A 26323-nucleotide genomic window follows, 5' to 3' on the forward strand; every position below is an offset into this window, starting at 1 on the left:
CTCAAGATTACATTGCCAGTCTGACTCTGACACTCAAGTTCTTTCTGCTTCCCAGAGAGGAAGGAGGAAGGAAGAAAGAGAGAGACGGGCAAAGAGTGAGAGCTTGGAGGATCCAGTGGGATGAAGGGAGTGGAGAGTGACGATCAAATCACAGCACTGGTTTAGAACAACCAAACCCAAACCACAACATCCAAGTGGGTGCTGTCCTCATCGCACCGGCTCCTGGGAATTTTAGGCATTTATCTGAACGATGCTGCCAGGGTTCAAAGCATTTATGGTAACTCATAGGGAACTGCCCCAGAGTTGGTTCACAACTGACACAAGGAACCTCTCTCTTGGGGGTCCTTGATGGATACCCATCTCTTGGGGTCAATCCCATGTCAGTGGTACTTAGCAGGCCCATTTAAGTACCTCACATAAGTATTGGTTACCAGATTGGTCATATTTTATCAAGACAACTCTTCTCACTGTGCAGTGGCAGGGAGGTCAGTGGGGTTCTATGCACAAGTGATGGGTGTATGCAGGGGCTTCTCTGTGGTTCTGTTTTTGAGAGGATGTGGAAATGGGGATGGATGGGGGGTCTGGGTGGGGTCTCTGCTTCCTTTCCCTCTGCACTCACGAGTATAAGGAGGCTCAGTAGGCATCTCCGTGGGGGTCTCTCAGGACTCGTGTCATAGCGCACACACATGAGCAGGTGTGGGTCAGAAGCAGGAAGGCCCTGGTGAAGAGGAACAAGCTGGGAGTGACCTTCCCGACTCACAGAAGAGACAGCACCACAGGGCACAGGTCTGGACAGGAGCCAGGGCCCCACCCCAGGTCTCTTTCATCCTTGTAAAGAATGCCTGCCTGATTCTCCAAGGTTGTCAAGCAGTACAGAGACAGAGGGGGACAGAGAGGCAGAAAGGGAGAAGGAAGGATCTGAGAAGCTTTGCACTTTCATAACAAAATCTGATCTCATTGCCCCTGGAGAAGGAGAAGAACAAACATCAAAGAACACTTTGCTGCTAACAGTTTTTTAAGTAATCAAAGCAACACCAGGCGAAAGCAACACCAACGAGCACCAGCATCGACTAGCTGTAAGGATGTGAAGACGCAGTCCGGGAGGAGAAAGGATGAGAAAGGCCACCAGTAGCTCCTGGCCCCCATCCACCAACTGCTCTGCACTGCTTCCCAGAACCAAGGGGCCCTGCTGGCAACCTGCACAACTCTGCTGGGGCTAGACCAGGCCCTGGCCCTGAAGGGTGAGAGGGCAGTCCAGTGGGCCCGCCATCTGGGGCAGGATTCCCCATATCCCTGCAGGAGGGTCTTGGGGGGCAAATAATGTTTGAACAGAAAAAAAGGATGGGCAGGTGAAAGGGGAGTCTGTCAAGACTCTCAGGTTCCCTTTGCATGCAGAACCTGCTGGGGCTTTATCAGAAATCTATAGAAGCTGCCTGCTCTTTCCTGTTCATGCACCCTGGTCATTCACCCTATTGGGACAGGTATGCAGGTGGAAGACTCTCCTCAACCTCAAGAAAATCCATTCCTGCTCCCAGTTCCCCATTCTCATGTCCCTCAAAAGCAAGACAGCTTTCCTAGATGTCAGACTCCTATCCTGCCAGCTGCAGCTAAAACATACTCTCTCCAACTCAGCCCCCCAAATCCAAACTGGTCACTGCATGATACATAGGCCTAGAGAAAGCATTGTCTGGTAGTAACAGTAGTAGAAAGAAAGTGAAGTCTCTCAGTCGTGTCCGACTCTTTGCGACCCCATAGACTGTAGCCTACCAGGCTCCTCTGTCCATGGGATTTTCCAGGCAATGGTACTGGAGTGGATTGCCATTTCCTTCTCTAGGAGATCTTCCCAACCCAGGGCTCGAACCCAGGTCTCCCGCATTGTAGACAGACGCTTTACCGTCTGAGCCACCAGGGAAGTCCAAACAGTAGTAGAGTAGGAGTCAAAGGGCTAGAGTACCAAGGAGTGATTGAGGATGGGCCTCAGTTTACTCCTCCATGCAACAGAAGAGTACAATCAGCTAATGGTCCCTGAAATCCTGGCCAATTCTAGATGTTCAAGGATCCAACACAGAGAAGATGCTCAGCCTGGCACTGTCTGTGTCCCAGAGCCCTTGGACTCTGTAAACCTGATGCTCCTCTCCTGTGTGGTCTTGCTTGGGTGGCTCCAGGCTCCAAGCTCGTCCAAGGCTATTTCTGCAGCAGACACAGAGCCCCTGGGGGCTAGGGCAGAAACAGTGACTTACAGGAAGTCTGGAAATACATGCCAGGCTGCAGAGGTTCCGAGGGCCATGCACAGCAGTAAAGAGGCTGATTTATTTTCATCAGTGAAATGCCGAAACCCAATCCCTGGAACAAGCTGACCCAGCAGACGACAGCGGGGAGCTCCCCACCCAGAGCAGAATTAGCTAGATCACAGCCTCCCAGGTCTCACCACTGGGGCTGATGTTGGGAGGGACAGAAGGGGAGGCCATCTCAGCCAGTGTGACCACAGGTCCCTAGGGTTGGCCGCTTCCCACCCTGCCACTGGCCTGCAAGGGTCTCCAGGATGTAGGTGCAGGAGTGCTAGGTCCACATGCCCACGTGCTCAGGGCAGGGAAGCAGAGGAACAAGAGGCAGGGTGGCTCAGACTCTCATCCTCAAGAAGCCATGGTGAGGAATGGCAGACATCAGAACCCCAGTTGTACATCTTTCTGGCTGTGTAAGCATTGGGAAATTACTTGACCTTTCTTGCCTGTTTGCTCATCTGTGAAAGGGGAACAAGAATACTCAGCTCAGAGGAGGGTCATGAGGAGTAAAGAAAATAACGGGCACCTAATATAAGCCACCCCCTGTGGCTACGCTGGTGGCTCGGGTAAAGAATTCGCCTGCAATGCAGGAGACACAGGAGACACGGATTCAATCCCTGGGTCAGGAAGATCCCCTGGAGAAGGAAATGGCAACCCACTCCCGTATCCTTGCCTGGAAAATTCCATGCACAGAGAAGCCTTGTCGGCTGCAGTTCATGGGGTCACAAAGAGTCAGAGGCCGCAGCACACACAAAATAGAAGCTCACATGTGGAGGATGCATGCAGAAGGGAGAGAAATTTTCCTCCTAGTCCCTAATCAAATTGCTCACTGGGAGCGGCAACTAATACAACCCTTATGGAAGCCAATTTGACACTATCAAAATTATATATGCATACATTCATCCAGCCAATTCCACTTCTAGAAATTTGTCCTACAGACAGATTTGCACAAATGAAACGGTGTTATGCACAAATAAAAAGGTTACTCACTGCAGCATTTTTCAAAACAGTAAAAAACTGGAAACAACCTAACTGTCCATGTTATTTATAGTTAAATAAAATACTAGTTAAACGCAGTACCCATGTACAGTGGAATATTATGTAGCTGAAAACAATGAGAAGGCTCTTTGTGTGCTATTATGAAAAGATCTCCACAATGTGTCATTAGATGAAACAGCTCAGGTACAAGCCAAATCTTTACAGCGTCTCAGTTCCGTTCAGTCGCTCAGTCATGTCCGACTCTTTGCGACCCCATGAATCACAGCACGACAGGCCTCCCTGTCCATCATCAACTCTCGGAGTTCGCTCAAACTCACGTCCATCGAGTCAGTGATGCCATCCAGCCATCTCATCCTCTATCGTCCCCTTCTCCTCCTGCCCCCAATTCCTCCCAGCATCAGAGTCTTTACCAATGAGTCAACTCTTCGCATGAGGTGGCCAAAGTATTGGAGTTTCAGCTTTAGCATCATTCCTTCCAAAGAAATCCCAGGACTGATCTCCTTCAGAATGGACTGGTTGGATCTCCTTGCAGTCCAAGGGACTCTCAGGAGTCTTCTCCAACACCACAGTTCAAAAGTATCAATTCTTCGGCTTTCTTCACAGTCCAACTCTCACATGCATACATGACCACTAGAAAAACCATAGCCTTGACTAGACGGATCTTTGTTGGCCAAGTAATTGGGTGCTACAGTGTCTACCAGACCCTAAATGATCTGGTCCCGGTTATCTCTGACCTCAACTCCTATTACAATCTTCATTGCAATCACAATGGCCCCTGTGCTGCTTCTTAAACATCTCAGGTGGGCTTCTGCCTCAGGACCTTTGCACTTGCTGCCCGCCTCACCCCTGCCTGGAATGCTATTCTTCAGATATTTGCTTGGGTGACTCTCTTACCTCCTTCAATTCTTTGTTCACATGTCCCCTCCTCAGTGAAGCGTAGGCTGATAAGCTTTTAAAATTTTTCAAATTTTAAAACATTTCAATACCCAACCAACAACAGCTCCCAATCACCCTTACTCTGGTCTATTTTTTCGCAGAGTGTTTATCACCTTCTAATATGCTCTCTTACTTACAGTTGCTGCTGCTGCTAAGTCACTTCAGTCGTGTCCGACTCTGTGCGACCCCGTAGACAGCAGCCTACCAGGCTCCTCTGTCCTTGGGATTCTCCAGTTGACCCTTGCACAATGCAGGGGTTAAGGGCACTGACTCATACAACATCCACATCCCACAGTCAAAAATCCACATACTGCTTTTTCTGCCCTCAAAACAAAGGAATTGATAAATGACTCACCAAAGGGCAAGAAGTTGAAACAGTCTGGGTAGAATCAGGACTAGTTCTTTTGATCCCACATATTGTAATCTCCAACTGAACACAAACTTTTTGCTACAAAGTCCCCCATAAAATGGGGAACTTCCCTGGTGGTCCAAGCTTCCACTGCAGGGGACACAGGTTCAATCCCTCATCGGGGAACTAAGATTCCACATGCCACCAAGAGTGGCCAAAAAAAAAAAAAAAAAAATCCATAAAACAAAAATACAGGTATCAATTTGTGGAGAAAAAGTTGTGTATAAGGGATCTGCACAGTTCAGATCTGTGTTATCCAAGCGTCAAATATATTTATACCTTAAAAAAAAAATTTATTCTTTGTCTTCTCCCACTAGAATACAATCACAACAAGGGCAAGGATCTTTATTGTGTTCACTATTGTATGCTCAGCATCTAGAATAGTGACACACAGTAGGCACTTCACAAATATTTGTTGCTTGAATAAATGAATGTTACCACGGACAGTTCTTTGTGACAAAGAACAAATGATTTGTTTTTTTCTTTATTTCTTCTTCTTCAATACAGTGCATTCAAGGTTATACCCATAATCACGTCTTTCTCACTCTCCTGCATCCTGATGTCTTTTCTCAAATGAAAGAGAAAGAAGCATGTTTACAGCTGTTCCAGGATCAGTGAACTCAGAGAAGCACTGTGTACAGTACCACCCAAGACCTCGTGCTGGTATCAGTGACAACTAACATTGACTGATGACTTCTGAACAGGCACAGGACTGAGCACCCATCCATTACCTCAGTTAACTCTCAGAGCCTACGAGAGAAGTATATCCTTGTCCCCATTTTACAAGGTAGAACACAGGCTCAGAAAGGCTAAATGATTTGCCCAAGGTTAACAGAGGGCAAGAGACAGAGCCAGGGCTTGAGCCCAGGCAGCTCTGAGTCCCAAGCCCACACTGTCAACCACTATGGTGCCTCCACTGCCTCCCAAGGATGTGGGTTTTGCCCCTTCTCAGACCACTCTAAGACACTGTCCTTCTTCACTTCAATGGAGGCTGCCTATTATGGAAGGTTTGTGAGCTCAGCAACTTTGCCAGGATCTTAGAAGGTCTCCTTTGGCCACCTGATGTGAAGAGCTGACTCATTGGAAAAGACCCTGATGCTGGGAAAGATTGAGGGCAGGAGGAGAAGGGAACGACAGAGGATGAGATGGTTACGACAGAGGATGAGATGGTTGGATGGCATCACCAACTCAATGGACGTGGGTCTGGATGGACTCTGGGAGTTGGTGATGGACAGGGAGGCCTGGCATGCTGCAGTTCATGGGGTCGCAAAGAGTCAGACACGACTGAGCGACTGAACTGAATTGAACTGAACTTGGCAGGGGGAGGAGCGAAGAGAAGAAAGAGATGTAGAGGGGATGAATCACCCACGAGCAGCTGAGGAAGTAGAGGAAGGGGAATCATGAAAGAAGAAAGGACAGATCACCTTATGGATCCCAGATCCACTGAAACCTCTTCCCACAAATGGCCTCAGAACTGTCCATTGGACAGGAAGCAGGGCCTGGGAGGATGGGCCAAAAGGGATGGGCTCTGTTGCCTGCAGAGAAGCACACCAGCTAGCAGGCAGGAGAGGTGAGCAAGACACACAAAAGCTCCAGGGAGGGTGCTGAACCTCACAGGCTGATGGAGAGATAGGCCCGAAGACCAACACCACTAACGAAGAAGTTAAACTTTGCCCAGAAGCAAACCAGCCTCAGATAGCACCTCCGAGCCAGCCGCATGCCAACTGCCTGTACGAGGAGAAAGAAGCCAGGCACAGCCTCCAAGGACAGGGAGAAGCACCCAGGGCCTGAATAGGCACAACAAGGAATAATCCAGAGAGACAACTCCATTCTGCTCTGTTCTCTCCTAGTGCCCATCACTCCGCCATGTCACTCAGCCTGGACAACAGATCCAGGCTCCAAGGACCCATCCACTGTGGGATTTTGTGTGCTCTTTCCTCTTCATCTCCTGGTTTGTTCTCCCCTCCTGGATTCCATGCATATGTTTCCTCAGTGTTCCACTCACCCTCCCTCCACCTCCTTCTCCAACATTCCCACCTTCACCAACCCCTGCATCCCATTGATCTCCTAATACCCAGCCCACCACGGGACCAGGCAGCATGACAAAGAGGCCGGAGCAATTTGATTGCTTTCTTTCCCTCTACTTTCTAGCCTTTGAGCAATGTTGTTAGGCCACTTTTGATTTGAAAAACAATTCTGTTTTCAATGCTATCTATGTTCTCAGGCCCAAGACAGATACAGTCCTTCTGCAAAGCCATCCACCTCTGATCACCACCATCCCCAGAAACTTCTCTCCTGAGAAGCCTGGCTTTTAGCCAAGATCTTCTCCATTTGACTGTGGGTCAAGGAGGATGGCACACCTGTCTGATCTGGCCGCACCCCCTCCCCTCCCTTGTCTGCAGGCAACTCCAAGAGAGGACTTTCTCCAGCACCCGGGCCAGCCCAGGGCTCACCATCTAGTACGTGCCCTCTAAGTATTTGGGAAAGAAAGGGGAGAGAGAGAAGGAAGCGAGGAAAGCAGAAGGAGGCGGGGGAGCAAGGGAATGATGGGTGAAAAGCAGCTTTCGTTGGGTACCAAAAGTATTTGATCAATGGAAGCTTGAATTTCCTTTCTTGGACGTGGTTAGATCTTGGGGTCTCGCCGGATCCAGCTAACTTGCACCGGTCTGCAGGTCTGGCAGGAGAGGAAGCAGGGAGAGTGGTTGGGGGTTGGGGGAAGGCTGCACATTCCCCTGTTCCCGGGGCTGGAGCTTGATATTTGAGCGCAGCAAGACGGCAGACGTGCCGCTCAGGCCACTGGCCAAGAGCTCTGCGTCTGCTCCGAGTGTGGCTCCGGTTTTCCAACCTCCACCCGATGGCAGAGATTACCGAGGACCAAAGGCACATTCAGTCAGGAGGGTATTGGTTTACTGAATGTTCCGTGGGCAGACACCGCTCTCCAAGCCTGCCAGCTGCCTCGCAGAGCAGGGCCAGCTCAGGGTCCGAGGGCATCAGCACAAGCCCCGCCCCACCCGACCAGGGCAGCGCCGAGCAGGTGGCTGGCAGGTGCTGAGGCGGTGGAGTCATCTTCTTTACCCACAAGGTCAGGCCGGCCCTACATTTAAATTCTCGGCACTCTGATCGGTCCAGGAGGTCAGGAGGGAACTCCCTCTTGGGGGAGTAGAAGGGACCCAGATCCTCCTCAAGAAGTCATCTCACCCCTGCCTCTGTCACTATCTCTATGGAGACCACCCCACACTGAGGCCCATGTCCCTTGTTTCTCAACATCTCTGCCCAAACAGGCCAGGAGGACAAGGGCCTGACCTCCCTGCCACAGCTGATGGACCCTCTCACAGTCCGGAAGCTCTCCCAGGTGGCTAACTCAGATCCCTCCTGCTGCAGTCTAAGCCCTGTGATAGAACAGCGACAGAAGTTGAAGCTTCCCGTAACAGCTTTGAATTTCTCTCTCCCCGCCCTTTCCCCCACCCCTGACCCTGACCAGACCAGAAGGGCTGCCCCCTCCAGCAGTCAGGTTAGGACTTCCCAACAAAAGTCAGGCTCTTGGGGGAGTTCCCTGGTGGTCTAGTGGTTAGGACTCTGCAGTTTCACTGCCGTGGCCCGGGTTCAACTCTGGTCGGGGAACTGAGATCCCACAAGCCAGCTGCACGAGAAAAAAATAAATAAAATAAAATCAGGCTCTCAGCACCTGTGCTTAGAAAATCACCCCTTAAAACCCCCTGCTCAGAGACAAGGGGCAGACGGACCACTCTGGGACCCTTGGACCCTTTTCCTGAATTATTTGGGACTACCTGCAATCTTGTCCTCCTCTCTTTTACTGGTTCTTCCACATCTTACCCCAGAGTTCAGAAGGCAAGAATGGCACACCCTGTGAAAGTGTGTCAAGGGCAAACATTCACCATAGTGCTCGTGTTCTTCCAAGAGGGCATGGAGGCTGCTGTCCCCATTAACTGCCTCACTCCATACCCAAAGGGGCCACGTTCTGCTCCCCACCCACCCCCACCCTGCCTCGCCCTGGGAGATACAGGGCCATGGGCCATGTAGGTGGCTGAGGCAGCCAGGAGGCAAGATTCATGGCTTTGGTGTTGCCCCACCATCCAAGGACCTGAAACCCAGCCTCCCTCTCTGTGTGATGGGGCAGGTGATCCAGACCAGTACAGGCACCAGTTCCAGGGCTGGAAAGAGATTAGATGAAGCAGCCTAAAGCATTTCAGGCTACAGATGTATAATCTCAGATTAAGATCACAGGAAGCAGTATCCCTGATTGGCTCCAGACCCCCATCCACCCCAGAATCCTGCCTTCAACACCTACTAAGGGTATTGTCTGAACAAGGTCCCTAACCTCTCTGTGACAGCCTCAGTTTTCTCTCCTGTAAAATGGGAACACTCATAAGCAGGTGTTCATATGGAAGTATTTGGGTCCCAGTTGTGACAGAGGCCCCAGGAAAATGAATAACACATTCCAAAAGTAAGGCAGGGCTTGTAAAAAGGGATGACTGACATCAAGACATCAAGAAAGTTAAAAGCCAGCCCACAGAATAGGAGAAAATTTTGCAAATCATATATCTAATAAGAGACATATTCTCAAGATATAAAAAAAGAACTCTTATAATGATAACAAAAAGACACAGAATCCGAGTTTTAAAATGTATAAAAGATGTAAATAGATGTTCCTTTAAAGAAGATGGCCAATTAACAAAGATGTTCAACATTACTAATTACTAGGAAAATGCAAATGAAAACCACAATAAAACACCACTTTACACCCACCAGGAGGGCTAGAGTTCCAAAGATAGAAAATTACAAGTGTTGGTGAGGATGTACAGAAATTATAGTCCTCATACATTGGCTGGTAGGAATGCAGCATATAAGATGGTGCAGCCACTTTGGAAGACAGTCTGACAGTTCCTCAAACAACTGAACACTGAGTTACTATCTGACACGACAATTCCACTCACAGACATCTACCCAAGAGAAGTGGAAACATAAGGACACGCAAAAATGACACGCGAATCCCCACAGCAGCATTCTACACAACAGCCAAAAAGTGGAAACAGTGCAAATATTCACCCACTGATGTGTGTGGTATGGCCACACGATGGAGTATTACAAAGCCAATCAAAATGAACCAATGCATGCTACAAAATGGATCAACTCTGAAAACATCATGCTCAGTTAAAGAAGGCCACAAAAGATCACATACTGTATAATTCCTTTTACATGAAATAAGCAGAACAGATAAATCTATAGAGATAGAAAGTAGATTAGGGCAGGGGTGGGGAAAGATGTGGGGAGTGACTATTAATGAGTGAAGTCTCTTCTAGGTGGGTGATACTATCCTGAAATCAGATTATGGTGATGGTTGTACAAGCGTAGATATACTAAAACCCACTGAACAGTATTCTTTAAATAGGGGAAGTTATGGAATTAAATTACATCAATGTAATGTCATTTCATTATATTTGATTGTATTATATTAGGAATATATATTAGCTGTTTAAAATTTTTTAAAGACAGAGATGGCTGAAAACTGTTTGTGGCTCTAAACTACCCCTCTCCCCACCCCACCCCCTCAACACACACACATCCACGTCAAGTGAATGAAAAGATAAGGAAGTGGGGGATTCTAACAGGCATCTTGCAGAGATAAGGAAGTGGGGGATTCTAACAGGCATCTTGCAGAGAAGAGTTGTTTTGCCGCAAATGCCACCTGCCAGGGCCTTCCCCTCATCTCACAGAGTCTGCTCAGTTCAGTGTGAGTCGGCTGGAGCAGGAAAACGTGAGAAACAGGCCTGGCACAGACCTGGAAGTCTACACAGTGAGAAGCCGACCAGGGAACAGACAGGGGATGCGCTGGCCACCTTCGTCCCTGGCTTTGCTGAGCCCAAGAGTGCCTAAGGCTCCCGCAGACCCAGGGGAGAGAGCCAGCCCCTGGGCTGCCTCAGATCCTGTCCGAGAGGGCCCCCTGCAGGGCTGAACCACCTCCGCAGAAGGAGGTGGAGGGAGCAAGGGATGCTCGGGCCGAGGAAGGGTCCCGAGCCTCTGATGCAGCTGCAATCACCCACCCGAAGGAAAACATGAGGAGAGACTCTTCGGGAGTTCAAGGTCTGAGGGGGGGGGTGTCCTCCAAAATGCCCACAAAAGTGCTGCAGGAGGAAACAGCACTCGATGCCTCCAGAATCTTGCTCTGGCAAAGAGCTCAGGCGTCATATCACCCGGACCTGTGTCCCCACACAGAGCAACCTCACAGTGGTGCAAGCAGGCAAGAAGGCTCCCATCCCTTCCCTGCTTCCCCTCTTCTCATCTGTCAGGAAAACAGAGAGAAAAACCTGTTGAAACACCCCCACCCCTCACACCCACACCTGGTGCCCGGTAAGGGAGGACAAGCGGGAAGAGCTAACTCTGGGAGAAACATCAAGTTCACTGGCACTGGCCATATTGATCACTGCCCAGAGGCTCTTGGATTACCCAAGTGTGACTAGAAAAGGCACACGGGACTCTCCCTAATGTCATCTGGGGGCACAGCGAGCTTTAAAACCACATCCTACAAGTGCCACTTTTTCTGCCTAATTGTTGCAAAACAGTAGCCGCCTGTGGGCATTTGAGGACAACATGTAAGCAGTGTTGCCAGGCAGAGGGTTGGCACACAAGGCCAGCTGTCATCTAGTCATTGTCTTTGTCATCATCAATGTCATCGTTGGGGAAGTCCTCTTAGGAATCCACCCGCCTCGATTCACTGATAAAGAAAACTGAGAACCAGAGAGGGAAAGTAACTTTTCCGAGGTATCCCAGCAAGTTGGTATCAGAGGCAAGTCTCCTGACTTCCAAGAGTGGGGCTCCCAGAACAGAACCAGCTACAGATGGCTCCCAGAGAGTAGAGGGACCAGGGGAATGTTTTTTCTTAAGAAGAAAGAGCTTGTATCCAATCAAAATCACACCTCTATCTTCTTTCCCCCAGTACTTCAATAATAATAATAACAGATATGATTATTGCCAGCATAGTATACACCAGGCACTCTAGTTTTCACATCTCCGCACATCTTCGCTCACTGAGTCTTAATGATGATCCTAGGAGGAAAGCGCTGTTATTGTACTGATTTTACAGATAAGACATCAGAGAGGCAAAGTGACTTGACCAAAGAACACAATTATAAACAGAGCTTGGAACCAGATCTTCTGATTCTCAATCTCACAGTCTTAATCCCTAGAGTAGACAACAATCTGTTCAACGATATTTCTGTCCTCTTCCACGCACAGATTCCCTACCCCCTTTGAAGTTAGGCATCGATCTGTGACATGTTTTGGCCAATGCAACGTGAGCAGAAGGAAAGCATGTCTTGTCCAGACTGAAGTAGCATGCAAGTACCAGTGTCCTCCACCTACTTTAGCAGCTGAAGTGGACATGCCTGTGACATGAAGCACTACCAGCCCGGAGGAAGTAAGATGAACAGAGACCCCTGCCAATCCCACTGGACTGGCATCATGAGCAAGTAATACACTTCTATTGATTAAGCCACTGAGAATTGGGGGCTGTTTGTTATGCAGCATAACCAAGCCTCTCCTGACTGACACAGCCACTGAGCAATGCTGCTTCTCAGTACAAGTTCAAGGGAGGGAACCTCTGCACATCCATCTTAGCTCTCACCAGTCACAAAAAGGAACAATGAGCTCAAGGAAATGGAAAGAATTGCTAGCTACCCCAACATCCTCATTTTACAGGAAATAATAAAGGTCTAAAGAAAAGGAGTTACCAAAGACACTCAAACCTCCTGCCTCCCAGGCCAACATCTGTCTGGGTCTGTCTGCCCCTCCGTGTTTCTCACTGTTTCCTTCTCTTTTTCACTCTCTCCCGGTTTATGTGTGTCTCTCCCTTCCTCTTTTCTTTCTCTCAAAGACAAATCGGAATCCTTGGACAAGCCCAGCTGATGAGAAGTCACTACAGACCAGGGACTCCTGGCTGCCATTGGAGAGGCTCTTCTCCAGCTCAGACAAAAGACTGTGCAGGGGAGATGGGGGTCCCATGGAGTCGGAAGCTCTCCCCCAAGGAAGGGGCCTCTACTCCTCAGGGAGCCTGAGGATAAGAGACTTGGATGAAAAAACCAGCCCCCTGTCACCAACCCCTGGCTCTGGTGGGGCTACCCACAGAAACAAAAGAGGGGCCGCCGGTTTTTCCTGCAGGAGGAAAAACCCAGAAGAGGGGTGGTGAGCAGTCCCCTGGCCATCTTCAGCCAGGACAGTGGTCTTTTCTTTTCTCCCTTCATTCTTCCATTTGGCTCTGAGTGACCTGCTGCCTTACCAGCCCCAGTCCTCCTCCCCAGTCCTCTTTTAAGTCTTGAGAAACTCTAATCAGTGAAACGTCCAAGGAGGTGGGGGAAGGGAGGGAAGGACTGGGTGGGCAAAGAGGCAATGCAAGCCTCGTCCACCTGTGAGTTTCTTGGCAGTGGGAGGCAGCCCACACCCCTCTGGCCTGGCACTTGCTTCCAGGAAGGCCTGCCCTGGAAACCCTGGAGGAGTCTGGAGACAGCTCTGTGCACCATAGGCAAAAAACACAGCCCCGCTCCCACCCACGACGAGCTGAGATCTGGGCACGGGGCTTTAGCACTCAGGCCAAAGAGCTAATGGGGCTGCTGGAAGCTGTGAAACGTGGTGTCAGCTAGAGTGCTCAACTGGCAGGCTCCAGACCAAACCGGAGAAAGACAGCAGGCGGCTCATGGGAGACCAGACTGCTCTCCTTGCCTCCACCACCCTGGACCTTCACTTGCTCCTCATTCGGGACCAAGATTCTAGGCATCCAACTACAGGAAACCCAGCAAACCCCTTCCTCGATGTGATAGACTGAACCACCCTCCACTAAATGGCTGTGTTGAAGTCTTAACCCCCAGGACCTCAGAATATGACTGTACTTGGAGACAGAGTCCTTAGAGAGGGTGATTAAGTTAAGTGAGGTCATAAGGGTGGGCCCCAACCCAACACAAGTGATGTCCCTAAGAGAAGGTGAGGACTCAGACCCGCATGGAGGGAGGACCATGTGCAGACACAAGCGAGGAGTCGGCCGTTGACAAGCCAAGGGGAGGCCTCAGGAGAAGCCAGCCCTGCCCACACCTTGATCTCAGACTTCTGGCCCCAGAACTGGGAGAAAATGAATGTCTGTTGTTTAAGGTAAACAGTCGAGGTACTTTGCTGTGGCCGCCAGCACAGACTAGGACATCAGGCCCTCGGGTCCACCAGAGGGCTCTGCTCCCAAAGGAAGGAGTCCCTGAGATGACAGGCACCCCCTTCTCCCCCCAGCCACCCACCCCAAGGCCTGGAACCTTCTCTTCCCAGAAGGTTCTTCATTGAATTCTTCACCTTTCATCATTACCCCCCCAAACACCCCACTTCTGGCTCAAGTACAGAGGAGCAAAAATGACCCCAGGCAGCACAGTGACTACAGCCTCGGTCCACCAGGCAGAGGTACACTCTCCCTTGATTTCTGCTGCTACTTCCTGGCCCAGGCCTCCAAGAAAATGGGCTGCCCTGCAGGGCACCCTGTCATCTAAGGTGAAGAGTGAGGGGTGTGAGGAGGGGAAGAAGCTGAGATTCAGAGAGAGAGAAGGATTTGGAGCTGATCCCTGGATCCACATGCCAACCCCACCTCTGATCTTCATACCCTGGGCGAGATCGCTGCCCTCCCCACGTGTGGTGTGGTCATCACGCAATGCAGTGGTCACAGGGTGGGCTGAGGTCCTAAGGGAGTTCCACACATGGGGATGCCTCCTCCTTGGGCAGGTCCCTTCCCCTCCAGAGCCTGATCTGGGAGGACCAGCCTTCAGGGACCAGAAGTCCTCACACGATTTCTTCCTTCATTTAGCCGCTGAGATTGACGGAGGACTCCCTGAGGTAAGGGGCAAGCATGCTGAGTGCCCCGGGGTCACACGTTCTGAAGTGGAAAACTGCCCGAACGTCCAGGGGGTGGCAATGCAGGCAGCGAGGGAGGGGTTAAACAGAGCAGTTGCTCACAGGCAAGGTTAAGTCGGGGTCACCGGGAGGGTTTCCTGGAGGAGCGGGAGCTCTGACCCCAGCGCTGACCGCCTCTCACTGCAGGGAACCCCGAGGTGGGGCCCAAGCCAGAGATGACCTTTGTCGCCAAGACCTGGACTCGGTGCCCTCGCCCACCACTATGAGTCACCCAGCGGACTCCAGAGGGACTGGCCGGCCCCTCCTACACCCACCCCCAGTGGGCCTGACGTAGGAAAGGCAGACAGCCTCCAGAAATGTCATCACCCCACCTTGCATACACCACCGCCTCTGTATTTTGAGAGGCCAGTCCCTCAGCAGAGGCTGTCCTGAGTGAGCAGCCTCTCCCGTAAGGGGGACAGGGGGACCTCAGGGAGGTGCCTCAGCTATTCACGACCCCAAAGCCCTGCTAAGTACCTGCCACAGGTGACATTCTGTGTGGCCCTGCATGTAGCCCCGTGTCCTGAGAGGCCGGGCAGGCATGACCTGGACTGCCTGGTGGTGACTGTAGGGGGCACAGCAAGTAGAACACTCAGCCAGGCTCAGCAGGACCCAGGTACCGCCACAGACCACACACCCGGGACAAGCGCTGCAGACACGGCCAGCCGCGGTCAGCTCTGGGGCTCCATGTGGGATGTGCCCTTTACTAGTGAGGCAACCCGGGCAGGTCACTTAACCCCTCTGCATGTAGTTCCCCATCCAGGCAGAAGAAGAGTGCCCACCTCACAAGGTGGCTGCGGGCATCAGATGAGACGGTGGCTATCAAGCGCTGGGCATCGTGCCGGCATGTGGCAAAGCCAGAGCTGACTCCCAAGGCCAAGGGGCCTCCTCCCTTAGCCCTGTGGGCAGACCCCTGAGGTCATGGTCACTACTGACATGGCAGAGACTCACAAGGAAACACGGCAGGCAGGCTCGCTACAGTTCCTGCTCCCTGAAAGGTACTCAAAATGAACTGTCGACAAAACCCCTGTTTTACAACAGAGTAAACTGAGGGCCCCAGAGGATGGCACCTTGGCAGAGGATTTGAACCCAGACAGTTTGGCTTCAGGGACCACACTCTTAACCATTGTACAAACTGCTTCACACGAAAACTGATACAATAGCCCAGGGACGTGGGTACTGCCACCATCCCAAGTTTGTAGATGAGGATATGAGGAACACAAGACGTGAAATCATTTGATCAAGGTCACAGAGCTGAGGAGGGGACACCTGCAGGGTGGACACGCGTGCTTGAGCCCTGTACTCCAGCACCTTGGGGTCGGCCTTCCTTTCCTGGCCCAGCGGCTCCTTGGGGAGCACGCAAAGCCATCTCTGGTACCACATCACACCCCACTAGGCCAAGCCCCAGCTCCAGCAAATAGCCAAGCCCCTCCCAGGCTCCAGCGTGAGCCATCTCTTGAGCGCCCCCAGAGTCTTAGGGGTTAGGCACCCTTATCCTAGCTAGCATGTGTGGAAACCAGGCCCACAACCAGGAAAACAGACACAGGACTCCTGCTTCCCTCCCAGACCAGAGAACTAGCCAGAAGAAAATGCAAGTTGGATGGCATGACCAACTAAATAGACATGAGTGAGCAAGCTCTGGGAGATGGTGAAGAACAGGGAAGCCTGACGTGCGGCAGTACATGGGGTCGCAAAGAGTCGGGCACAACTCAGCAATTGAACAACAACTAGGCCCCAGAATCTAGGACCTTCCAGAAATGCTCCAGCCAGGAAAAGCAGGATGGGAGTAACAATCACTGCTCCTACCACAAGGCCACCCGGCCAGCTCTCCTGTCCCTGTGGGGCATGCAGCCCAGCAACAGCGGGGAGCACACAGTGGGACTGGGATAACGTGGGGTGTGCCCAGACCACCAGAGGTGACCCCCTCAGCCACCCAGCCCCCAGCCTAGGCCAGCAGGCCAGGGAGGAGGACGCCTGGGCTGAGAGCCACTCCCTTTGCCTTCCCTTCCTACCCTCGGGCATAAGGCCAGCATCTCAGCCTCCAGACAGGAGCCCCTCTGTCCCTACAGGACAAGCTGACCTTTAACTGGCCTGAAGGTCCCACTGGTTCCATCCCCCTGCCTGGGGGAGCAGATCGGAGGAGAAAGGAGGGCGGGTAAGTGGGTGGGAGAGGAGCCCAGGGCCTCCCTCACCCCCTTCTTCCTCCCCCTTCCCTGCCTCTGGTACCAGCCTCTGGCTCCTTCCGCCCACTTCCTTCCCTCAGGCTGACTCTGACCCAAGTCCCATCCTTCCCGTAGCCCCTCCTTTCCCCTTAATTATTTTACCTTCTGTTTGCCTGGCACTTTATAGTTTACTAAATGTTTTTATATTTATCATCACAATGAATCCACACCAGGGAGAGATGGAGAGACATTGAAAATTCCTTCAGACTGCCAAGTGTTCTTGTTAAAAATGCAAACATCCCCAGGATGATGAACAATTAGGCTGGCAGCCACCGGTACCTCAGGACTGATTCATTGCATCCTCTTCCTCCTCCCAGCTACTGGGTTCAAGCGGACGTGATTGGAGGGAGGAGTACTTTGGGGGCGGCCTCAGCATAGTGAGTCCCTGGTGGCTCAGAGGTTAAAGCGTCTGCCTGCAATGTGGGAGATGCAGGTTCGATCCCTGAGCTGGGAAGATCCCCTGGAGAAGGAAATGGCAACCCACTCCAGTATTCTTGCCTGGAGAATCCCATGGAGGGAAGAGCCTAGTAGGCTACAATCCACGGGGTTGCAAAGAGTCCGACACGACTGAGCGACTTCACTTTCACTTTCACTTTTCACTTTCAGCATAGTGGGCAGGGCTTAGTGTCTGGGCCTCTGGGGGCAGGAGAAAGAAGAGCAAGAACTAAGTAGATACAAAGACAAACTTGGACCATTGCAACACTGCACGTGAACTCTCATCAAACCCAAAACTCTAGCCCCACCATCACCCTCATCCCACTCCCTCTGAACTCCATCGCTCATTCTGGAGTGTCCAAGGTCAGAGAGAGAAACTTTATGCAGAAAAACGCCAAAAAGACTTTCAGGGTGGAGTCAACAAATCCAAAACCTTGGAGATGGAGGCAGGGTGAGGGCCCCTGGGGTACCTAACCCAGCTCTGCCATGTGGCCCAGGGTCCCCTCCCAAGGACCAGCTTCAACAAGGTGCAGAAGCACAGAGGCTGGGTGCTGGTGTCCTTGAATGAACACAGGCTGGTCATGGGTATAAATCAAAGGGGGTCTCAAGTACCCCATCTGAAAACTGATGGGGGATGGGGAAATAAGCCTGTGACCAAACCCCAGACAGGGCGTCTCAAGAGTTCCTGAGCTCCAGACAAGCTCACTTCAGAGGCCCCACATATTCAAATGAACCACATAAATCAACAGAATTCATACATAACTCTCAAGAGCTGATATGAGTTGTGAATGACCGTATGACATAATGCTAGGGTTTGCTGCTAAATTAAACATGTATTAATTTCATTTCTGCTGCTTTCTTTTCAAATTTTGGAGCCTACCAGTTTGTTTCCAGCTCACAAACATTTTCGTTGGCTGTTGATGAAAGCCTGTGGGCCCTGGATACTGTGTCTACATTTCTAGTGCTCTGACCCCAGAGAACTCAGGCAGCGAGCCTGGAGAAATCCAACAACAGGGTTAAAAGAAACCTAACAAATGCAGTGTTTGCAGCACAGCAGGGTATCTCAAGCTCCATGCAAGGCTACCTCCTCCAAGGAGGCCTCCCAGACCACTCCAGATCTCAAGAATCCCTCCCCTGCCAATCTCAGAGCATTTGCTGCCTATGAGACTCATTTGGCACCAAGAATACACACTTCTGTGGCTGGTTTGCTGCATTCTTTGGCTCTACCTTCTTAGCTTAACACATTCGTGTTTGGTTTTATCTTCCCCCACTGAACCGTGAGCTCTCAGAAATGCCTTGGACTTCTCCTCTGTACCCCCGACCCTCTGAACCCAGTATGGTGTCATAGCAAACCAAGAGACCCAAGGCCATCTGAGCAGGGCTATGCAATTGCAGAGGGACTAGAAGTCACTGGTCCCACCTACCCTCCATGCCATCATCTCGATGCCCATTGAAGTTGTCGTAGGAATCCCAGCGGATGAGGGGGTCGGAGGTGTTATAGTCCACGGACACGCTCGGGCCATTCTCCAGGTGTTCCATGCCTTGGAAAATGGGAAAGGAGGGAGAGGACAGTAAAGAGAAAGAAAAAAAAAACAGATCAGCAGCTGGAAAAACAGAGGAAGCCAACACGCTCCCCAAGGATGCTCCCTAAGGGACTTCTCATTTTCTTGACCATGCAGGGTGGAACCAGTGGCTTAAGTTGGATGGAGAACCCAGGAGTCTGGTTTCTTACATTCTTGAAAAAGCTCTCACCAGGTCATAAGGGTAAATCAGGATAGCAGCACTGAGTGTCAAAGACCCCCCAGAACAGAGCTGGGGGGGAGCTCTCTGGCTGGGTCGCTGCCTCTTTCTCTTCTGTGCCCCAGGGGCCCCTGTGACAGTGTCCAGAGTCCAGAGAGGCTGGCCCTGGAGTCAGAGGGGAGGGTGGGAGAGACTTGCGGTGGGCTGCACGGGGCCGGGGACAGCAGGCAAGTCACAGCCTTGACACTGAGAGGACACAGGTCATCCCAGCCATCCCCCTGCCCCTCCACGTAAGAGGCTCTCTCCTCTAGGCAGAAATCTGAGGACAGAGGCAGAATCTCGCCTACACTTTCAGAGAAAGCCCAGGATGTGGACAGAAAAACTACAGGTCCGGCCTTCTGGGGCGAGTTACCCTTCTGACCCAGTAGTCCCTTCTTTAATCTCCCCAGAGTCCCTCTGTCTGTAACCTGACTTCATCTCTTCCTATTCGGTTCCCAAATAAGATGGCGAACAACTGGTCTCCACATATAACCAGTCTAAAGGCTTAACGGCTATTATTAAATTGCCCTTCTCATCTTCAGGTTGAATCACCTCAGTTCTCATAAATACTTATTGTCCATCCAGCACCTATCAGTGTCCCCTGGCCACTCATTCCATCCACCACGGCCCTCAGTCTCTGAATATAATAGGATGATGACTTAATGGGGCCAAAATAGTTTATCCAACCCAGCGCTTGTCTACTTTTTTATTTTTATTATCCAGAGATTAAGTCACTGGTTCATGTTTAGCTGGGGGTCCACTATGATACCCAGATCCTCTTCTGCTGGTCTGCCTCTCAACCACAGGTAACTTGATATTTGTAGAGCAGACCAGTGCGGAAAGGGTGAAGGTGAGCTGAGGCGGCACAGGGCTGGATGGAGGGAAGGGAGTGAATTAGTGGGTTCTAAGTCAGCTTTTACCTTGAATTTTCTCTGGTCCATAAGAAAATACAAATTCAACTTTGCCGTATTCTGGAAATCGATCGTCTGAAAAAGGAGAAGGAAAACAAAAATGGGCAATCAATTTCCAAAAAAGGACTCCACAGAAAGTTTTCTTCTAGAAAGGATTAAAGTAATATATGTATTTATTGTTGTCATCTAGTCACTAAGTCATATCTGAGTCTTTTGCGACCCCATGGACTGTAGCCCTCCAGACTCCTCCGTCCATGGGATTTTCCCTGCAAGAATACTGGGATAGGTTGTCATTTCCTTCTCCAGAGGATCTCCCTGACTCAGGGAACGAACCTGCATCTCCTGCACTGGCAGGCATCCGATTCTTTACCACTGAGCCACCAGGGAAGCCCAACATATGTATACACAGTTGATAATATAATAAATAATATGTATGATGATGGTAAGTCTCCTGCTCACCTTAGTCCAGTCCTACGTGCCTAAGGTAACCACTTTTACCATTTCTATTTTCTGTTCTACTAGCAGTTACCTCTAAGACTCTATATAATAGCCACAGTTTTTATGCCACTATTTTTAATCAGTTTTAAGTCATCTTCATTGATGCAACACTATGAAGATAAATAATTTGGACAACTTATAATATTCCCACCTCCCTTCTTAAATCTTGTTATGATTATTAATCACCCTTCTGATTACCTCTGAAACTTTAAATATTGGAGTTGAGCCTCTATTTCTTGATCTGTCCATATTTGATCGTGTCCTGACTCCCTCCCTACAGGGGGAGAAAATTTTTGCCCTTCCCTTCCCCGAGTTTTCCACAACCCCTTTTATCTTGTCAGTTATTCCTTTACCTTCCTTGTTAGGACTGATACCATTTACATTCTCTTCTGCAAATGTAACAGCATCTTCTGTGTTTGCCCTCCTGGCTCTGGTACAGGGAAACCTCTTCATAGAAATATCGTTCTCCCTGCATGAGCCAGACCACACTGGGGGCTCAGGCCTCCCCTCCTCAGAGCTCCAGCCCCACGCTCTGATCTCTGCCTGAACCCAGTCTGGACACAGATGACACCCACTGCTTGTCAGAAGGGAAGTTACAGCAGGGGTGGCGTGTCCCCTCACTGGACCACCTGCCACGCCCGTGCACGTCTGCAGGCATCACTTCACAGTATCACGTGTGTGTGTGTCTCTTCCTCCCGTAAGACTGTGAGCTCCCTAAGGATAGGGCCTGACTTCTTTCTGTTTGTATCGCCAGGGTCTAGCACGTGCCGGGCACATACGGACACTCAGGTGATGCTGGTGGGTTTATAGATAGATGAATAGATGGGTGAATGGATGTAGACATGTCCCAGACCTGAACATGATGCAGATAAAACCTAATGGATAGAGGAAAGAAGCAAAGAGAGACAGCTCCCTGATCACCCCCCTTCCCCTAGGAAAAAGGTCACCCTTCACTGCTGCTGCAGCCCCTCCGTTAGGTCCTTCTATCCAGTGGTATAATTATTCCTTGTACGTCTGCCTGTCTACTCAACAAGCCTACCCTTGAAGGCATCGTCAAGGTCCTCCTTCCCAAAGACAACTCCCAGGTCATGGATGGCACAGGTGTGGAACTGCACCCTGAAGATCACATCTCGGGCTGGGCTCCGGAACTTCTTGTGGTAGCACTTCAGCTGGTGGGAGAGATAGCAGAGCCCATCAGGGGCCCAGAGGTAGGAAGTTAGTCCCAGCACGCCTCCTTATCAGCTCCATTTCTGGGCCCCAAACCCACTGAGGGAGCGGTCACCCATCCCCAACAGGATCTCCGAGTTCTCTGGGGAAACGTCCAGAACAGCAGAGGTTGGAGGCCAGTCCTGCCCTGTGGGGACAAAACTACCCTCCCGAAAAGTTCCTGCATGTAAAACATAGCCATTGGAAATTTGCGGTATGACTCAGGGAGCTCAAACCAGGGCTCTGGAACAACCCAGAGGTGTGGGAACAGGTGGGAGGTGGGAGAAAGGTTCGGGGGAGGGGAATATGTACACTTAGGGCTAATTCACATTGATGTGCAGCAGAAATCAAATCCATATTGTACAGCAATCATCAATCAATTAAAAAAAATTTTTTTAGGAAAGAAGTTCCTGCACAACAGTCAACGGAGAAAGTAGAAGTGGATTTAAATTGCAAGTGGAAGGAGTGAAGCTGGAATTGAGGCAGTCCTGGTCACCAGCGGGAAGCCCGGAGGTAACAGCTCACGCAGAGCCGTATTTCCCTAGAGGTGCTCCAGAACAAGACCCAAGCCCAGGTAAGGCATATCCCGCTGTGAGGAAGTGAATGGACAAGGACCTTCCAGGCTGGAAGGCCTTGCAGGGCCCCTGAGAGCCAGTCGACGCCCCCAAGGCTGGTGGCCCACCAGGAGTGACACACTTATCCAGAGAGACAGGAGGGGAGCAGGATGAAAAAAGAAAGAAAAAAATAAACAGTGGGGGGCAGGGGAGAGCTTGAGACGGAGGAGCGACTCACCAAGATGTCTCCCTTCAAGAGCAGCCCAGGCTCAATGGTGATGCAGATGCTGGTCTGGCTGTCTCCTTGGACGTTGCTATGGGAGAGAGGCGGGCAGAGGGACAGAGGGCTGCTAAGGGGGCTGAGCAGTGTGCCTTCTTCCAGCTGCCCCTCCACCAGGGGGCTGTCGGGAAAGCTCACTGATGCATCCCTCAGCCCTCCTCCTAGAAAAGGTTCTAAACCCCCCTCCAGTCCCTGTCCCCAGTCCTCAGCCTCAGTTCTCCAACATTCCTGGCCTCTCATTCCTGCGGAATACCTACTAGATGCCAGATGTGTAGACAGGTTGCATGGCCTGGTAGATCCGGAGAAATGGTCGACACCCTGTAAAGGAGGGGTGGTGTTAGCCAAGACAGCAGAAATAGCAAGAGGAGGAAGGGGAAGAGGAGAGATGCAGGAAGGAAGGACCAACCAGGAGGAAGAAAAGTGAGCAGGGGAAGGAGGAAAAGAGGAAGGAGAAATGGGAAAAGAACGAGGAAAAAAATGCTAACTTTTCATTAAAGGCATTTTGAGGGACTTCCCTGGTGGTCCAGTGGTTAAGGATCTGCCTTCCAATGTTGAAGACACGGGTTTGATCCCTGATCGGGAAACTAAGATCCCACCTGCCACGGGGCAACTAAGCCCGCACACAACTATAGAGAAGCCTGCATGCTGCAACGTAAGACCCCATATTCCGCAATGAACCCCAATGCAGCCAAAATTAAATAAATAAATCAATATTTGTAAAATAATAACAAAATAATAAAGATATTTTGAGTTTAAGAACATAGTTACATCTAGCGTCACCTGCCGGCAGGCACTGCCAGTATTAAACCCACTTTGCAGATGAGTCAACTGGGGTGCAAAGAAACAGGAAGTGGTACAGTTGAGATGCCAAGCCTAAGACTTGGCAGCTAGCCAGCATTTTTACCACCTAAGGCTGCCTCCTCAGCGAAAGAGACCGAAGACAGGAGGAGAATGGAAGCCAGGGGGTTCAGAGAGTTACCTCCTTTAGACTCGAAGTTGGGGATGCCGTGCATGATCACGTGGTGCAGAAACAAGGGCTTGTTGTTCATTTTGATGGAGCCAGAGAGCAGGCCGCTGAAATAATGCACGTACCTGGAGCAGGGAGGGGGCAGCTTCAGCCAGGGAGGCCTGTGCTAGAATACAGCCATCCTGTTCTCTTTCTCCCCAGCACACTGCCCTAGGTGGCCCTGCTGACTCCCCACATCTCCATCAGCCCCCAGGTCTCCTGACACCTGGGGTCTTCTCCACCCTTGCTGCCTGTACAGGTACTGATACACCTAGAGTGGAGTCCAGCCAAACCTCCCACTTGGGGTTTTCCAGCGCCCCCTGGTGGTCAATGTGGCCATCTCTTTCCTGCTTCACTCCCAGCCCAGGAATCTCCAGCTGGACCAAATCTCCTCCCACACATCCCTGACAAGCATCATTTAGCTGTTCACTACAGAACAAGGCAGGATGATCAACCATCAAACAGCTCTGACACCCTGACCCCCAGCCCAAACCAAGTTTACATTTGTACCCACAGGCCCCAGTTCTGTCCCTACAGACGCACAAGCCACATAACAATATAACAAATAGTAAGAGCTTAATAATTTTAGTCCTTCACTTTTTCTTGGCTGGAGAATCCCACGGACAGAGGAGCCTGGCAGGCTACAACCATGGGGTTGCAAAGAGTCAGACACAACTGAAGTGACTTAGCATTTACACAAAAAGGGTAAAGTTACTCTATAGCACTTCATTCGATACTGAAGGATATCTAACTTCCATTAAGTAGTCCTATCTTTAGAGTCAACATTCCCCAATTCCCTTAACAAGGATCTCGCTAGAAGACTGGGAGGAATAGCCACCCCCACTCCTAGAAGAAAGGGAAAACTAATCCAGAAAGAGTCATGAGCCTCCCAAAGACACAGCAAGAGGGCACAAAGGTGAGAGGGGAGCAGGTGGGAGGAGCAGGGAACCAGCCTGACTCCGATGCGTCTACTAGAAGGAGGGGCCAGTCCATTTGGTCAGTGCTTCCTCCTCTCCTGACTGGCCAGAGGATGCCACTCTGGGTCAGCTGGACCAATCAGAATGTATTCTGATTTGAGGTGAGTGGGACCAGAACCCTCATGACCTTGACAATGGTCTCGTCCTGACTCTCAGCTCCTTGGCCCACCTCCAGGCCTGTGGGCCTCTGTCCCTGGGCTGGGGTGGGGCCACCTTGGACTACCCTAGCAAGATAATCTGATGGGCAGCACCAGCTCCTATTCAAGCCCCTACCCAGCCCCCAGCCCCGTTGCTCAAACCGGAAACCTGGAATGGCAGGTTCCTATCAGATCTTCTGATCGTGCCAACAGGATGTGTCTGTGTGCTGGGGACAATGAACCCGGGGGTGGGGTGACAATGAATGGGGAAGCTGCAGGCAAAGCTCCTCCCTCCCTCTTTCCCTGCCCTCTGCTCCTCCAGCTGATCCAATCCCTGGAAGTAACACTGACAAGGCGGGAAAGTGGCAATGAACACCACTTCCCCAACAGTCACACTTCCACATTTGAGCACAGACAGAATTACCCACCCATGAGCGGATGCAGCTACAGATATGAGCGGCAAGGCAGATACAAGGCAGATAATATAAACACAGACACACACACCCCCCAATGGCACGCTATGTAAGCACACACTGAGCACAGTGGAATCCTTGAACCATCCTATTCCTGAGAGTAACACTACTCCCTGTCCTCCAGGCTTCTAGCTGCAGAGATGTGACTGCCCTGCCCACGCTCTCCACGCCACATCGTACCATCATAAACATCATGCTCCTCTTATCTGAATTTAATCTTTTAAGGCCAAGGGCCAGACTTGTGACCAAGGCCACCAGCCATATGTAGCAAGCCAGGATCTTGAACAATTTTTGATATTCTAGTAAAAGAACTCAAAAAAAGAACTGTAGCAACAAGCCAGGATCTTGAACAAATTTTTGATATTCTAGTAAAAGAACTCAAAAAAAAGAGCTCTAGCAGTTCTTTCCTCCCTGGGAAAACTCTCACTGACCCACTGCTGCTGTGTCTGACAGCCTAGTCAGAATTTTCTGCACAGAAAGATATTCCCTTTCCGATCTCTGACCCAGAAGCTAGCTACCCACTGCCCTGTGCTGGTTGTAAGGCGCTGGTGGCCTAAGGACTCATTCACTTCTGCTTGGGCTTCCTCTACAATGGCAGAAACACAATCCCCAGTGGAGCTGGCACACTTTTAGCCAGGCAAGACGGAGGCGATGGGGTGTGAGTTGGTAATCCCCTGCCTGGAGAGGTTGGAAAGCTCCAGGACCTGCAGCTAGGAGGTCCTGCTTTGCCTGGTCAGTGTTCCAAGGGGCTGGAAAAGTCAATGAAACACCGTGGCCTTCATACCTGCTACCTGGACCCTTTACCCCAGACCTTCACTCATATGCTTCCTTCTCCCTTCTCAGACCTCACCTTACATGGCATCTTCTCAGAATGGTCAGTCCATCGGAATCAGCCTCTCACATCCACCCCCATCACACTCTCTAGCTCATCATGTTCTATTTTGGCTTTTTCCCCTTCAAAGCATTTATTACTGTCTAAAATGACCCTGATGGTCTATTGTATAAAGTTCTCAACAGAATAATCAGCTTACTAAGGGCTAAAGATCATCCTGTTCAACTAGATATTGCCAGCACTTGGAACATACTAGAGTATCAAAAATTTGCCAGACGAATGAAGAAATCCATCCCTGCCCTGCTTCCTGCATGGGCTGTTGTGGACCACATTGTTGAGAGCCCTTTGTAAAATTTTAAAGCTCTCACAGCAGAAAGGGACCCTCATCATGAATGAGTGTCTGTCACCTCCTCAGAGCAGATGGCAATAACTTTAGCCTCCTGCAGACCCATCC

General features: G+C 50.7%; 1 protein-coding gene across 8 annotated transcripts in view; it reads right to left on the reverse strand.

Annotated features, from left to right (window-relative positions):
- The window catches only part of TNS1 (tensin 1), a 219627-nt gene that overhangs the window by 66270 nt on the left and 127034 nt on the right, over nt 1–26323 (reverse strand). For all 8 annotated transcript variants that reach the window (XM_044937778.2, XM_025278227.3, XM_044937779.2 and 5 more), the window contains 6 exons: nt 23424–23536; nt 22702–22762; nt 22403–22478; nt 21444–21573; nt 19916–19981; nt 18641–18757 (listed from right to left, as the gene is read on the reverse strand). In XM_044937778.2, coding sequence (XP_044793713.2) covers nt 18641–18757; nt 19916–19981; nt 21444–21573; nt 22403–22478; nt 22702–22762; nt 23424–23536 — 563 coding nt within the window. The remainder of the gene's footprint in view (nt 1–18640; nt 18758–19915; nt 19982–21443; nt 21574–22402; nt 22479–22701; nt 22763–23423; nt 23537–26323) is intronic.

The sequence above is a fragment of the Bubalus bubalis genome, chromosome 2 (assembly GCF_019923935.1).
Source record: "Bubalus bubalis isolate 160015118507 breed Murrah chromosome 2, NDDB_SH_1, whole genome shotgun sequence".
NCBI classification, from domain to species: Eukaryota; Metazoa; Chordata; class Mammalia; order Artiodactyla; family Bovidae; genus Bubalus; species Bubalus bubalis.